The sequence below is a fragment of the Triturus cristatus genome, chromosome 7, assembly GCF_964204655.1.
Source record: "Triturus cristatus chromosome 7, aTriCri1.1, whole genome shotgun sequence".
Taxonomy (NCBI): domain Eukaryota; kingdom Metazoa; phylum Chordata; class Amphibia; order Caudata; family Salamandridae; genus Triturus; species Triturus cristatus.
The window spans coordinates 985,997,852-986,015,133 of NC_140590.1; the positions used below are offsets into that span (position 1 = coordinate 985,997,852).

The following is a 17,282-nucleotide window of genomic DNA, read 5'->3' on the forward strand; positions in this document are numbered from 1 at the left end:
GGTGTAGAACATGCAACTTGGCGTCTGTTACCCCGCTCCCCAGGTCACCCTCCAGTTCTGCAATCTCGGCCTCTACCCGGGTCACCTCCTCCCGCTCGAGCCGCCGGGCATGGGAGATAAAGGAGAGGGCCTCCCCTCTAAGGACTACCTTGAAAGCCTCCCACAGGGAGATGGCGGAAGAGACCGACCCCACATTCTCGTCGAAATATCGCTGTAAGGATTTGATCAAATCGGCACGAATGGTGGGGTCGCGCAAATACCATGCATTGATTGGGGCCACCCTGCCATCCCCCCTCGGGAAGACATCGAAATGCAACAACAATGGGGAGTGGTCTGAGATACCCCGCGCTAGATGGCGCACCTCCCCCACCCTCCCTGCATGGGCCGCCGGGACAAGGATGTAATCAAGCCGCGAGAGGCTACCATGGGCACCCGAGTGGAAGGTGTACTGTCGCAATGCGGGATGCTTTAATCGCCAGCAATCCACCAGGCCCAGCGTGTCCAGAAGGCCGGGCAGCCACGCCTGTGCCCGGGGGAGGTCCCTAGGGGGATGGCGATCCATAGACCCAGAGGCTACCGCATTAAAGTCCCCTCCAACCACCAGCAGGCCACTCGGAAGGTCCAGAAGGAGGCGCCCCAGGTCCGCGAATGTGGTGGCTTGTAACCCAGGCGGGACGTACACTGATATAAAGATAAACACTCTACCCTCCATTCTTCCCACCAGAACCGTGTAGCGTCCCCTCTCATCATGGCGCACCTCATCAATCTCCAACGGGAGCGAGTTCTTGATCATAATACCCACCCCCCGCGAGCCCGAGGTGAAGCCGGAATGTGCCACCAAACGATATCCCCGCCGATTCATTGCATGAAAGGAGTTACCTATAAGGTGCGTCTCCTGCAGGAAGACAACATCTGGTGAAATCCGTTTTAAGTGCTGCAGGACCACACCACGCTTAATCCTATCCCCCAGGCCGTTAACATTCCATGACAACACAGTCAAATCCCTACCCCCCATCATACGTCGAATCAATCGGTCGTCCCCCATCGAGCATCCTAATAACAACAACATAATAGCGGGTTTGCCCTGCGGTGCTAACAAACAACACACCCCCCCCACCCCCCGGTCCCAACAGAACTCCCCCCTCCCTGCACCCCTGCATGAGCCCAGACAGCCCCCCCAAAGTGCAGTGTGCCTGTCGCCCCATAGCTAAAATACTAACTAGTCCCCCAGAGGAGGAGGGAAGCCCCCATCAGACCCCACGCAACCTCCATAGGAGGGGAACATACGCAATCAATAAATGGTGAAGGAACAACGTCCAGAGCAAGGCCTATTCAGTCACCCCTCAATTCTGATCCGGCGGGCCCTCCTCGCCAGCCGCGCCCCCCCCGCCCCCCCGGCCCCGATCTCCAGGCAGAGTGTCCAGCCAGTCCCCAGCCGCCTCGGGCCGGTCGAAGAAGTGCGTGCAACCATCCACCTCTACCCTCAGCTTGGCTGGAAAGAGCATTGAGTACTTGAGGTTCAGGTCCCTTAGGCGACGTTTAACCCCAAGAAAGCTCTGTCGCTGCTTCTGGACCGCCGGAGTAAAGTCTGGGTAGAAATGTATCTCCATGTTGTCAAGCTTGACCGGTCCCTGTTGCCTGGAGGCCTGGAGGATAGCATCTCTGTCCCGAAAATTAAAAATCCGGGCGATGAGCGGCCGCGGCGGGGCACCAGTCTTAGGTCTGCCCCCGGGGACCCGATGAGCACGCTCCACCGCAAAAAGCTTACTCAGCCCCCGGGGCTGGAGATGGGTCAGGATCAGATCTTCCACGAAAAGATCCGCCGCCTCCGCCTCTCGTCCCTCCGGGACCCCCACAATACGGACATTATTCCTCCGGGCCCGACCCTCGGAGTCCTCCAGTCGCCGGTCCATCAGGGCGCTCGCCTGGCCAAGCCGGCGCACCTCCTTCTGGAGGGCCACCACGTCTGTCGTGAGGCTCGTTGTGGTGTGGGCCAGGGAGTCGACTCGGTCGTTTGTTTTGGACAAGTCTGCCCTCACAAGGCTCACATCCACAAGGACCGAGTCTATTTTTTGCGCTAAGGTGTCGAAACGCTGGTCCACCGAGGCCTTCATCTCTGCGATGGCGCCCATGACGTCCCGGAGGGTCAGATCCACCGGATGAGCAGATGCCTCCGTCGGGCCCACCGGGGATGCACGCGATGTCTCCGGAGAACCCTTCTGAAGCGTGTAGCGGTCCATACTGTTGGCCTGGTGCGCCGTGCCACGGCGGGTCATCTTCACCTTCGCCCGGTCGCCATCTTGTTTGGTGGACATGCTGGCTCTTCCACCGTCGTGCCAAGCTCCCCAAACGGGCCGCTATACCAAGTCACGGGTGCCAGGGGGGGGCAGGGGCGACCACCGAACCGCGGGTCAACCCACCACCGGCGGGTCAGCCGGGCTCCCGGACAAGGCCACCGCACCCCGCTCCGCAGCCCGACCCGGCTTGAGAGCTAGGAGGGCGCAAAAGCGAAAGTGAAAGTGCGGGGTACGCCAGTCGCCCAGCCCCGCTCGCCGCTGTTATTCACTTTGTCCCCGGATCGCCCCACTACTCCAATCCGGGGGGCCGGCGAGGAGAAGGCCGCAACCTTCGATCGATGCTCCCACCGGCGTTCGGGGTCCGATTCGAGCCCAAAAAATGGGTGGCGCCTCAGCTCCGGTTCCCCAACACAGTCCCCTCAACAAGGACAGGATATCGCCAGGATTAATTCAGGAGGTCGCGGAGGTCCTCGGGAGCCTCGCACCTACGCGGCCATCTTGGTTGCGCGCTAGGCTCCTCCCACCCTACATTTATTTAAATTAGAAATTAAACAACATAAAAATGAATAAAATTCAATACAGCCCGCCCTTCATTTTTTAATCATGACATGGAAGCCACTAATTAAAGTTAGTTCAGCGGGTTTCCATAGTTATTTTTAATACACACACTTCCTACTCACCGGTTATATACACCAAACGTACCAAACACCCACTTCATCTATGGCTAAGACTACGTCTACAAAAGATCTCTGGCAAAAAGCCCCCCTGCGGGGCCCGTTGGGCATTGCAGCACCGGCCCAACGTGGAGCTGCCCTATGATGAAGCATGACACCTTTCGGGATGTGCGAGGGCCCATGCTCCTTATAGGAGCCACTACCCCTTCTTTCTCACTAGTAGGAACAGCATACCTCTAATATTCAACGTTTAGTGTGCTTGCACCACATACATTAACACATTAAACCTGGTCTTAATGCATGTTACATCATAGGAAAGATGTGACGGCTATGCAACAAACTAGAAAAGGTAGGCGTAGGCAGTGGCCTCTTGCAGTTGATAGGCATTGTGGACCCTGTTGATTTTGGTACTTTACCAGTCTAATTTTGGGACATTTGACGCCATTCATACTTAACCTCCACTATGTAAAAACTTTCAGGGAATACCAATGTTTTTGTAATATGTTTTTGACCTTAATCAGAATTGCTCTCCCTGACAACCTCCCAAACCACTTAAGGGTTGCAAAAAAAAACTCAGTGAGCTAAACCTATTTTGTATTGAGGTTGATGTGGGTTACATCTGAGAAACGTATATAGACCAGGAAAAAAGTTACTTGTAGACGGGATCCTGGCCAATTGCAGAGGGCCGTAGGCCTTTTATTATCTGAATAGTAGACGTTCAGATTAGACACAACATAATTAAACTGAGGGAAATCTCACCTAGGTGCTGATTCAGGACCAGAAAACACAGCATCAACCCTGGTGACATTTTAAAACATTTTCAGGAACTTCTAAAGAATGTGATCCTCAGTTTGGGATTAGAATTTACTTCCAGGACAGCTGTTGAACAGAATTATACATTAACAGATGTTCAACACATTTTGTTTACACAATTGCTTAACAGAGAGTTCATCTTTGGAAAACTTCGTGAAATAGTATCGGATTATTTAAAAAAATTGGAAAAAACAGATTTACCTGAATGCTAAATTAGGAGATCCTGTTTAATTGTATTTTTCTTGCTCCTTAAAACCATCCAATAGAGATGACATAGGGAAACATTCTGTGGACCCGATACATTGTCACACCCTCACCCAGTCTTGAACTAATCTTTCAAAATCAACATGAACGTTCCAAAACAAATGCTGAAAAGTTTGTTGGACACTTGCCAAGAGGAGCCTGAAGCCCCAGAGGAAAACTGTGCATTGAAACAACCGGATAGGAGTTCCTAATGCAGAATCCAAAACATAAAGAACGAAAACAATAATATGCATTTTATTTGTCCAACGAAAAAACAGTTATTTATGCTACAAATTATTTTACTTGCAAGGTTCATGACCAATTATGTCACTTCTGTCGATTTACTAAAAAGCAGTTGAAAAATACATCTATCTTAATGACTAGCAGAGAGTTGTAACGAGAAATTCTTCGTCGCCAAGGTGCAGTTAATGACATATTGAGAAACCAAGCTTTACCCCCCCCCCAAAAAAGTCCCATGCATAAAAAGTACAACCTAAGGTCCTTTCGATTTGCATAAAGATAGGCTATTTTAATCAACATGAGAAGGAGTTTTCAAGCACTACCTACTAGAACAGTCTGCTGTCAAGATCTTCTCTAGGAGAAGTAGGCAGGACACTCTGGGACACGCAGGTGACCGTACACTGGCAGTCATCTTTTAACCATTAACAGGACTGTTCTGCTATAATACAAAGTTGGGAACCACCAATCCTTGCCTTAGTCTCAAATTGTCCCCTTCCACTAAATTAGCGGATTATCTTTAACTGCAATTCACACGACCCGTAGGAGACATTTAATTGCTATACAAAGCTCCATTATTAGTAATAACACACAATAGCCCAACACACTTCTAATGGGGAGTCTAGATACAAGCTTGGTACAGCTTGTTAGTCTCTAAAGGTAGGAGTCCAGTTATCACATTTCCTATTGCGTCAGGGGGTCGAAGAATATAGGGAAACGTCTAAGGAAGTAGAGCTATTCCCTCCCACGCCCCCAACCTACGACGCACAAGTTTTAATATCGGATGGGGTGGGGGGGGGGTGGGGGTAGAAGAATCTCCCTTTCGAACTGTAACAAGAAAATGGAAGGAGGTCAATGAGTCTGCTGAGGTTATCAAGCCTAGGTCACCATTAGAAAAATTAACAAAATATACAATCAACCAAAAATACAAGTAAAAATGGTACAAGTGCCATCACTAGCAGGGAGGAAAGTGCCACTGCAGTATACAAAGTCCGAAGTTATCTGCACTTTGCACCAAAGCGTGTGGTGCCCTCATGCTGGCCGAAAATGAATTCTTTCAGAGAGGTAAAAAAGCAGATGCGTTTCTTACACGGATATACGTTTTGTAATTTCAACGTATTATGCCCAAGGGACTAAAATCACCATCAGCTTTTAACACCAAACTGCTTGCAACCATGTAAAACCAAATACCATTAGTAGTCTGTTTTTTAGATCCCAGCTTGGAGTTGCTTGGTAGACACACATCTACGTAGGCTCTGCCAATGTCTATTTTAGAGTCTCATTTTCGAAAAATGAGCTATACATCCAGTTTGGTTATTAGTGTCTGCACACAAGAAAACTTTCCATTTTTAAGCGGGCACACCTACATTTGCACAGCTAATTTACTAACCTGCTGTGTGCCGGGCATATATCCAGCAATATATTTTGAGGGTACGGACATCCAACCTTTCCCCCCCTGAAATGAAAACATAAAAGACTAAGGGCCTGATTTAGATATCGGCGGACGGGTTACTCCTTCACAAGGGGGACAGATACCCCACCTGCCGAAATCTAAATCCCATTATATCATATTGGATTTATATTTCAGCGACAGGGGTTATTTGTCCTCGTTGTGACGGAGTAACTCGTCCACCAATATCTAGAGCAGGCCCTTAATCTGTTTTCGCACTGACACTCATTTATGTTCCTTGCCCCACTTTTTCTTTCCCTTTCCCATCTGGTCAACCTAAGCTGGCTGCAAACCACCTGAACGAACCCCTTGGCGATTAACCCCTTGGAGGCAACCTTCCCCCGCCACCCAACACCCACTCCTGTGTGAGAGGGGTATGGGCTACCAGTGCACACAGTAACATCTGCACCTCAAACAGGTGCCACATATGTCACAGATTTCTGCTTGAATGGAAGTTTAAATCCAACAGCAGCAGATGTCTTGTGCTGCTCTTTGCCAAGAGAAACAGAATTTCTAGCCGTTGATCACATTTGTACGGGAATGGGATACGAGTCCTCTAACCAAGCCTTCAGTGGAAAAGACAGTAACAGTGAGGAGAAAAAGCCACAGTGTGTGCCTGCAAATAGCCATGGGAAAACTCAAGACCGATTGTTTTGTGCACGCTTCTTTAAATGTGAGCCTATACACGGATGTCAGATAGGGTTTGCAAGGTGAGGCATTTACTACCACAGGCTTGCCCTTTGGCAGGCCATGTACACCTTAGCTACCCCGGTGGTGGGGTGGGGGTAGGGGAGGTGGGTGGTCAAAAGGCTAACAGGGATCATAGTGTGCATGCCAGGCAAAACGGGGTTCAATACTGCAATGTCATGGTGTGTTAAAAGATGTTTGATGTCATTTCCGTTACCGCAGGCATTTTGGTGAATTGCTATTCATGGCAACTTCTACAATGGAGGGCTACTCTTTTTTAAATCCCCACTGCAACCACAAGAGTAACATAAAACATGGCAAAGACAGAAAGAGCTCCTACAAGCAGATATAAGGCATTTGCGGCTATGGCAAACTGCGAAAAAGGGAACTATATTCTGGGCACGGTCTACAGCTTGTGATATAATCAAGGTTAGGCATCATTATTTCAATGAAACAAACCCACTGTTGCAATGCTTGAATGGATGGATCCCACAGTAGAAATAGAACCTTGGAGGGTATCAGTAGCTTTTCACTCACCCTCTGTGCTGTGGTACTAAATATAAAATCAGATATTTGTCGGAGCAACATTTATAACATAAAACATAACTACTGCAGCAAGTGATTTTACTGACTAGATGTAAATTTCCAGTCCATCGTTTCCCTACATCCTGCATCACAAACCTTTTTCCACTAAGCTGGAAAAGCAAATTTACTAAGTCTGGTGCTCCCTTTTGCAAAATCCTACAATTTCCAGGGTTGAAGGTGGTTAATAGAGGGTATCATGCAATTCACGCTAGTGTCAGTCTTTTATTTTTTTAACAGAGCCCAATTGCTTTTCATAAATCAGAATCAAGTGTGTATATTTATGTCGGTGTACTTCAGTTGCTCTGTATCAAAGAATGAGAGCGTGAGTGTGTGAGAAAGGGCGAGTGAGTGAGTGTCGCCATCCAAGTGGTATTATACACGGTACACTACCCATAACTGTACCATAAGGAGCAGTATCCGTTACCGTGGAGTATTAGGACAGCACATACGATGGGTGTTGAAGAACTCACAGGTACTTTAATAAAGACGGATACTACGCATAAGTAGGTCATTTGTAGGTCTTGCATATCGGACAGTGCAAGCGGTCTGGTTGCAAAAGACCTATTGTGAACTTGCAGTGGGATACAGTCCGCTAATTGCTTACCATTGGCTGGGTTGTCGCTCTCATTTGGTTGCTTCTTATTCAATAGTTTGCCTTCCTCTTCTTTTTTGTCCCTCCCCTGGAGCATAACCTCTTTACGATCCTGTTGATTGGTGGACTTGTACACTTCCACTACTCACATTTAAAGAACAACTTTTTTCATTCTCCATTGGCACTCCATGATAGTGCTTCTGTTTTCTAGCTCTCTCCCTCATGTGGTGATTCCCCAACGTAATTGTGCTGCCTTGCTCTTCACCTACTCCAGCTGGTCTGCAAAAGGAATGTTTTTGTTGGGTATAATTCAAGAGCAGAATCTAAGGTTTGTTTTGTTTTCTTTTTATCTCCAGAATTCCACATGATAGCACAAGCTTTGGCACACAAAGGGTTTAAGGTGCTGGGAGAAGGGCCATATGCTGCAATCTCTCAAAGGTGTCTGAAGCAGAAGGTATATTAAGCATGCCACTGCTCCTGGAAGCCCATAAATCTGCTCCCTGGGCTCCTACATAAGACCAAATGTTTGAGGACTATGGAGAGTAAATTAGAATAGAAAGGGGAAACATTTGCTAAGGCCTGACACTTCTTTATATTTGTGTTAGGTCTCGCCTAGGCAGCACCTGCGCTGTCTCTTCGAGACATGCTGTATTCAAGATTTGGGCATTAAGCTCTGCCCACTTTCCGCCCATCTTTTTAATTGGCTCCAGTTACTGTCCTTTGTCAATGGGGACCTTTTATTGGTAAATAGGCTTAGAAGTCCCTCCTTAGTACGGCTTTTCTTTTGTTGTAACTTCCCACGAGGACAGCCCCTGTTACATGTGTTGTTACTCTAGATGTTTTAATTACAGCCTTTGAGCCTATTTTAGAAATGACTTTCTCCTAGCTGCTGCACGCTGCACCTCACATAGTAATGGGGTAGCCCTGTAGTCAAACACTATAGTTGTAATAGTGCATAGGTTCCAAAAGGTATGCGGTTACAATACACCTTGTATTGTACATAACGCCAAAACAAAGAAGAAAGGGAAACGAGAGAGAAAAAGGAGAAAACTTGAGATAAAAGCAAGCGGTGCCGCTCCTTGGCGGAAAAGGGTCAACTCATACCTGCATTTTGCTGCTATACACAGATGCAGGTACGAGTGGAGTGGAACCTCTCCCAAATTGGGGTAAGACACACCATTGCTGCGAAAGAGATGAGTGAGTGGTATGGCGTTTAACGGCAGGAGTGGATGCGAGTGAATGACACGAGAGTTTCACCTAATGTTACACACACTAGTGTAATGTAAGATGACAGGATGCGACAAATTGACACCACCACACGGGTATAACACGGATAGGAGTGTGTTGTAGATACACATTATTGAACAGACACATGCACTCTTGAAAAGTATAGTTCATGGTTGTGTCACCTTCAGAATGTTCATTCACGGGGGAATCGGCACCAACGCATGATACACAACCTAGTGTACAATGAGAATATGATACTATGGTGGTTATTGTGTTTGTCGTTCTACAGATAGAGTGATAATAAATACACGTAAAAAGACAAGGAGCAGCTTTCTGCCCTTATTATAAATAGTGTTGGGTAATTCCCTTACTATTCTACTTCCAGGGGGTCACAGCCTCGACACCTATATCTTTTTTTAATATCCCTGCTAGATCCAAGAATAAAGGGAAACTGGGACCTGACAGTGGACTTTTAATCTTTATCTCCCCCTGGCCCCAAAAAAACTTCTAAGAGCACCCGAAACATGGTGAGCCCACCCGGACTTCTAGGCGTCAGGGTGTCCCGATGATGAAGCATGACACCACTAGGGTGTGTGAGGGAATATAAAACAAAAGGAGGTGCCTCCTTCCACACCTACTGGTGGTGCACTACTCTTAGCTTCACATAGGGACATTCCACCTGTGTCAGTTCAGGATTCATTCCTTATAGCTAACCGCCTCCGTCGGTTTAGTAACTAGGGGAGTACGTTTTGTGCAACAGTGTTATTACACGGGAGGGTGCACTCTCCTCGCGAGTTCCTCTCAACCCTTCAAGAAGTGAAAGGCCTATTTAACCTCATCAGTGTTGATAGTTTTGAGCAGCGCACAGCTGTGGGGCGTCCCATAATTAAAGGGGTTAAAAAATTGAACCTGTATCAATACCCATATATTGGTGAACTCTGTGTGTCTGTCCACCCTCTGCGGTCTTTACGTTTTATCGCCTATACCTCTCCAAGTCCTGCTCACTCCATATAAGATTTTTATTATCTTTCTACACACAGCCTACTTAGTAAACATGAGTACACCGGGATCACTCTCTGCATCAGAGACCCTTGGATTAGGATACTCGGATGAGATTGCATCAGCCATTTTGGCTGGTCCTTCAATGTTACCAGATACTAATATCAATCAAAGCTTTAATCAAGCACAGAATTGGGACAAACTTAAGGAACTCAAACGAGCCCAGATGCAGATCTTACTTCACGGGGCGATTTTAACTGAATACCTACGGGGCAACGCTGTACCAAGGGGTTTTTTAGTTACTAACGCCCCAAGAATATTTCTGGATGACCAACAGTTCAAAAAGGAATGGTCGCTGATCGCGTGGCGATGTACACGTGATCGGCTGATCTTTATTATTAACACTGCGAAACTCCTCTCAGAAGCTATCATGGTCAAGATAAAAACCAGTGAAGACGCACTGATGACCGAAATAAAGATCACACTCTACAAGAAAAAACTAGAGGAGGTAAACAAAGAGATAGGCAAAGACAAGGACTTTCTAATGTAAAGCAAGGTACACAAGTTGCAAAAAGACCTCAAAAAAATTTGCCCACGAAAAAGTATACCCTTACATAAAAGACGACTATAAATGCCAGGAGAACTCAGAGTTGGGTTCGTCTTACCAGGGTGACTCAAGCAACTCCGAGTCAGAACAAGAGGGTTGGTTAAGTGACGGTTCAAACAAAAGTTGGAGAGGTAGACCTAGGAGACCAAGACGAGGGAACTACAATCAAGGTTACCAATCACCCCAGATGTACCCATGGCCCGGTCCATTTGGTCCAGTTCCATTCCATGGACCACCACCATTTCAGGGACCACCGCACTACCAAACAGGACCATTCTTCCAACCCAATTATAATCCGAACCGCTTTTTAGGACAGAGCAGAAGAAGGGGCAGATGTGGCAGAAAGAACAACTTCACCAAACAAGTACAATGGGAAGACAACAACACACCAGTGAGCACCCGGAGTATGACGAAGGGGCCAACAGCAGGCCCGAGTGCAACACGTGATTAGTGGTGAACCTGACAGACTGTACTCCAAGTACTGAAGAAACCGCTGTCCTTAATAAGGGCCTCGGTTTCGTACCAACCACATACCTGGATAAATTCCAGATAAGATAAATTCCAGATAAGCTGCGAGTTAAGTGAATTCTTCTGGAAAATACGGATTAAAACATTCTTCATGGACATAGAACCACAGTTGGAGGATCATAACCACACCACTCTACGTTTAAAATCCACCTTTTTTCCGCCGTTATCCTTGATGCCCCCTGAGGTGATCGCCTTTGAAGAAGGCGTCTCCAAGGAGATTGAGAACTTACCCATGAAGACCGGCACTTTGGACAACCTTAGCAAAAAAGAGAGAGAGTCCCTGAAAACTTTAAGCATGAGAACTGACATCACCATCAAGCCAGCAGACAAAGGGGGAGCAATGGTAATGCAGAGCTCCACGGCATACAGAACAGCATGTATGAATCTACTGGCCGATACAATGTACTACAAAACAATCATGAGAGACCCAACAACATGGCTCAAGAAACTATAAATACCCAGACCACAGAAGCACTGGACCAGGAATTGATAACTAGAAAAGAACACAAATTTCTGAATCCAGATGACCCACGAATACCGGTGTTCTACACGATACCGAAAATTCACAACTGCAAAATACCACCGCCTGGCAGTACACCGACTGGTTCCTCCGTCCTCTAGTGACCCGAATCAGGTCATACATACAGGACACAAAACACTTGCTTAACCTACTAACAGATGTCGCTTATGACCCTGCCCTCAACACAGACTGCCTAGACGTCGAAGCACTTTACACGAGTATCCCGCAAGAGGAAAGTATTCGAGTCATTGAGAACCTTCTCAAACAGGAAAATATGAACTGGGATGCCCCAGTAAGCTGGGTGATCACATTGATGCGCCTAGCCCATGCAGAAAATTTCTTTAGGTTTGAGGACCAGCTGTATCTACAGGTCCACGGTACATCAATGGGCAGCAGGTTCGCGCCCAGTATAGCATGTTTGTACCTGGGCCAAGTAGAAGAAGAGCATGTCTGGCCCCAAAACCCGTACTCTAATAACATCAAAAAGTGGTGGTGCTACATAGATGATATCCCGTGATAAGGGAAGGTGACACTGCCACCCTGGGAAACTTCTTTGACTGGTTAAACCAACTAAATCCACACTTGAAGTTCACCATGACTCATAATGAACAGGTCTCCTTCCTAGATGTTAAAATCTGCACCAGAGACAGGGGTTTGTATAGTTCACTCTACACAAAACCGACTGACAAAAACAGCCTACTGCATTTTGGGAGCGCTCAGTCACGTGCCTTCAGAGAAAACCTTCCGGTAGGGCAGTTTATACGTATTCATAGAAACTGCGCTGACCTCAATGACTATAGAGCAGAAGCGGAAAGAGCATACCCCAAAAGGATAATAGAGCGAGCAAAAAAAAAAAAAAAAAAGAAGATCTTGTAACACCCCGAGAGAGGCGCTACTAGAATCCAATCCCAAAGAAGAGAATGAGACACTATGTGTAACAACATATAACGCTTCTTCGAATGACATCAAGAGAATTATAAATAAAAAATGGGCAGTCCTGACTTCGAACAAACCTTAAGTTCGAAAAGCTGATGTTTTCATTAAGGAGAAATAGAAGCATCAGGGACTCATTGATACATACGGACTTCCGAAAACAAATGAACAATCCACACTCTGGAACCAACAACTGGTCACAGGCCACTACCCCTGCGGATCGTGCGTGGTATGCCTCCTGACTGAACACACCAAATAAATAGACCTTGGGATTCACCACACGTGGGAGCAACGGACACACACCAATTGTAACAGCGACAAAGTAATTTACTTGATCAGGTGTCCGTGCCAACTCATGTATGTGGTCATGACCGGTAGAAAAATAAAGGTCCGTGTAAGCGAACACAGAAGCACCATAAGGCGTGCAATCACGGCAACAAAACTGACAGCCCACTACGTGGAGAAGAAACACAGACATGGACCTATGGTGGACAGTGATTGAGAAAGTCAAGGGGGAGGGTGATGTCACAAAACTTTATTGGAACAAGAACAACGGTGGGTGTATAGATTGGAAACCCACATTACAGGATTGAATGACTCCATACCATGGAATCAACTCAATAGGAACAGATAGACCAGTGTAGATTATTACATACATGAATTACCGTACAGGGCCCGCTCATCTCTTGATTGAACTGATGGTCCCATTATTTGACATCAATGTCCATGGTGCATACGTGGGTAGAGCCCCTCTTCACCATAATGATCTAACTGTACAAGCCCCCCCCCCCCCCATCTCTCCTTGATTAAACAGTTGGCGTAGTAATCAACCCAACGTGATGGCGCCTTTCAGACGGCCCTTTTTAAAGTGACATGGGGAATGTGGTGAACCGTTTACCCCAATTCGAAAGAAGAAACAAGTTAAAGTCATTTTATGACAATCCTGTTCCAGGGGTGCGCTTTTTTAACCCTCCGTTACCTCAGTCCCTCCTTTAAACACCTTGAAAAAATACAATCTCTATTGGGCACAGAAAATTACCAAATCACTTTATAACTGTTTGTCCTGGGTTCGCCTATACATGAATCTCCCCAGAAGAATTGCAGATTTTTTTACCACAGTTCCTAAAATTCTTTTTGCGCTTTTACTAAAAAACACATTTCCCATCAAAACCCAGGGCTAGGGAGTGTCCCGCAAACTCAGGCAAGCTCCACTGTTTCACTTCCCAGAATGCCCCGGGCAAGCGCGATAACACAATCACGCCCTTACCGATAGTGGGCGGGGTCACGCATTCACAGGGGAAATGGATTCCTTTAAAATCAGGATAGTCCGGCCAAACAGAGCTCCAAGCCACTAGGACCCACACTGAATAGAACAGACAGCGGGGCAGGACCCTTGATGGAATGAGTAACCCTGTGTATAGCAGCAAGATGCAGGTACGAGTTGACCCTTTTCCACCAAGGAGGAGCACCGCTTTATTTTATCTCACGTTTTTTTCCTTTTTTCCTTTACCTCTCTCGTTTCCCTTTCTTCTTTGTTTTGGCGTCGTGTACAATACATGGTGTATTTTACCCGCATACCTTTCTTCTTTGTTTTGGCGTTGTGTACAATACACGGTGTATTTTACCTGCATACCTTTTGGAAGCTATGCACTATTACAACTATAGTGTAAACGGCTACCCCATTACTATGTGAGGTCCAGCGTGGAGTGGAACCTCTCCCAAATTGGGGTAAGACGCGCCATTGTGCGAAAAGGATGAGTGAGTGGTATGGCGTTTTTTAACGGCGCGAGTGGATGACACAAGACTTTCACCTAATGTTACACACACTAGTGTAATGTAAGATGGCAGGATGCGACAAATTGATGCCACCACACGGGTATAACACGGATATGAGTGTGTTGTAGATACACATTATTGAACGGACACAAGCACTCTTGAAAAGTATAGTTCATGGTTGTGTCACCTTCGGAATGTTCATTCACGGGGGTAGCGGCACAAACGCATGATACACAACCTAGTGTACAATGAGAATATGATACTATGGTGGTTATTATGTTGTTTTTGTCGTTCTACAGATGGAGGGATAATAAAAACATGTACAAAGACAAGGGGCAGCTTTCTGCCCTTATTATAAACCGTGTAGGGTAATTCCCTTACTATTCTACTTCCAGGGGGCCAAAGCCTTCGCCCTGAAGAAAGTCCAGCACCCTTCATGGGACACAAGTGAACTGAAACATGTTGGCAATAGGGTCTTAGGACCATAATATCCCATACGACCTGACACCTATATATTTTTTAATATCCCTGCCAAATGCAAGAATAAAGGGAAACTGGGATCTGACAGTGGACTTATAATCTTTATCTCCCCTGGCCCCAAAAAATCTTCTAAGAGCTCCCTGAAACATGGTTGAGCCCACCCTGACGAGCTCCCTGAAACATGGTTGAGCCCACCCTGACTTCTAGGCGTTAGGGTGTCCCGATGATGAAGCATGACACCACTAGGGTGTGTGAGGGAATATAAAACAAAAGGAGGTGGCTCCTTCCCCACCTACTGGTGGTGCACTACTCTTAGCTTCACATAGGGACATTCCACCTGTGTCAGTTCAGGATTCGTTCCTTATAGCTAACCGGCTCCGTCAGTATATTAACAAATGGCCACAGGACAGTGCATTGGCTCTCATTGAGTGGTGCAGTTACCTGGTTTCTGATTGACATCCGCTGGCAAATGCGGGGAATGGGAGCCGTGGCTGAAGTGCTCATTGCTGTACGGGATAAGTGGGGTCAGCGGATGGACACCGTGCGAGGGCTGCACCACCGGCACTTTGTTAGACTAGAAAGAAAAGAGAAGAAAAAAGGCAGGGGTTATTAGCATTTGAAGCCCATTCAATATTCATAGAAAAACACTGAACGCAGCTAGTCAATAAGCGTGCAGTGTTTAACGTGCATTGTTGTTTAGCTGCGGTCTGTAAGTGGGCAACTTGAACACATCTCTGCAGGGTAGGTGGAGCAGGCGCCCTTGCATCGCAGTGAGCGAGGGCTTCACACCACTACAGTTTGCCAAACACGTGCGGCGGCGAGTGCCCATGACAAACACACATCTGGATCTCTGTTAAGGCTAACTCAGCTTGTGATCCTAACAGCAAATGCATGGGATGCAAATTCTAGGAATGAAGACAATACCAAAGTGCAGAATTCAGAAAATGCTGAAAAATGCTCCACCCACTTTAAGGCGCATGCAAAGGCCGCTTAGTGCTTTTATATTGCCATTTAAAACTGTTTTTATAATTGGTTGATTCCTTTTCAAAAATGTGTTTGCTAATCCAAGGGAGCGGCATAATGTTACAATCTAGCGGACTCTGTCTTCAGTAAGCGCAGCTCGCAGAGCGACGCCAGACTCCACAGAGTACTCGTTTCACGAGGTAACTGAAAGCCTAACTGCACAGGTGAGGTAGCCCAGCAGTAAAATTGCACCCGCTTCCTCAAGGTTTGCCACAAAAGCACCCACGGTTAATGGGGTAAACAATTTGGGGCGTATTGGACGGTCACAAGAGCAGAGGGAGGAAGAGGACCCCTTAATGCAGTGGTTCCCAAACTGTGCGCCGTGGCTTCCTGGGGAGCCGTCAAACTTAGCCAGGGGAGCCACGCACCAAGCACTTTAATGCTGAAGGGTCGGTTTGCTTCAGTTAAACTAATTAGACTTAAATGCAGGATGTCGATGATTTGTAAGTGACATGCCTAAAGCTGTAAACGTAGTGCTTAATTGATGGCATGTCGAGGGAGATGACCTCCATATTTCACTGGATCCCCACGTTCCAACACTACCACAGTGAGCGGAAAATGCCGGATTCATTTTGTTAGACTCGTTAATAGTTTTGTTTTTTTACCAATGCATTTTACACCAATGCAAGTTATAAGGAAAGTACAGTTGTTCTGTCTATTAAACACCTTAAGTAGTTTTAAGTATCGACATTTGTACTTGAATCATAGGTACTTCCAATACACATTTCTTTGAGTACACACACATTTCCAGACAGGCCTGCTCTCTCCTGGAGCACAGGGAAGTAAAACACCATATACAGCATATGGACAACATTTGGAAGCAAGAAAGAGGGACGTTAAGAAAAAAAAAAAGGAAAAAAAAAAAGTGTATTTTATTTTATTTGCATTGATTTGAAGGCCATTTTAGGAAGGAGACCGCAAAAATAAAGCTGTATGTGGTTTAAAAATCGTGAGTCACCCTGTTGAGACAGGTGTGTTGGCAGGTATGACATGGGTAGTAATGGAAGTGCATGCAAATATTCTTCAAGCGCAGAAACACTTTGGCAAAGGGACCTACATGCATAGGGGTGCTATCTAGCGCTGTAAGTGGGATAAAAATGTTTGAGATGGTACTCTAAAAAAGGCATGGGCAAAGAAGTGTAACTAGGAATATTTTATTAAAGGCACCGCCTTAGTAATACGAAATATCCTGCGTATATGATTAGAACACCTTCATCAGCTTCATCCCAATTATTTTCAGGGAGAAAATTAGTACTCCCGAAGCCGGGCTTACATCCACCCCACCCTCCCAAAAAAGTAACAGTGGGAAGCCATATGCAATGGCCAATGGATCTAGTGAGCCGTTGGTCAAAAAAATTTGGGAACCACTGCCTTAATGTAATTGCAGAATGAAAATGCGTGGCGCACCACTAGGTGGCGCCAAATGCTGGCTCTGTGTGGTGCAGTTCAACTCTTTCCCCAGAACACACTTTTCCTTCATGCTACTTGCATGAGAATCAGGGTAGGGACCCGTGTAAAGTTTTTGTCCTGGGCACAACAGAAATTTGAAAGTCTTGGGAGTGCAGGCTAAAGAGGCGGTCAGTCTATGAAAGGACAGGAGTGCTTGCAATC

The 17,282-nt window shown here is 46.5% G+C and overlaps 1 protein-coding gene across 3 annotated transcripts in view; it reads right to left on the reverse strand.

The window, feature by feature from the left end:
- The window catches only part of TCF7 (transcription factor 7), a 319,653-nt gene that overhangs the window by 96,027 nt on the left and 206,344 nt on the right, over positions 1-17,282 (reverse strand). For all 3 annotated transcript variants that reach the window (XM_085618024.1, XM_085618023.1, XM_085618025.1), the window contains one exon: positions 15,090-15,222. In XM_085618024.1, coding sequence (XP_085474150.1) covers positions 15,090-15,222 — 133 coding nt within the window. The remainder of the gene's footprint in view (positions 1-15,089; positions 15,223-17,282) is intronic.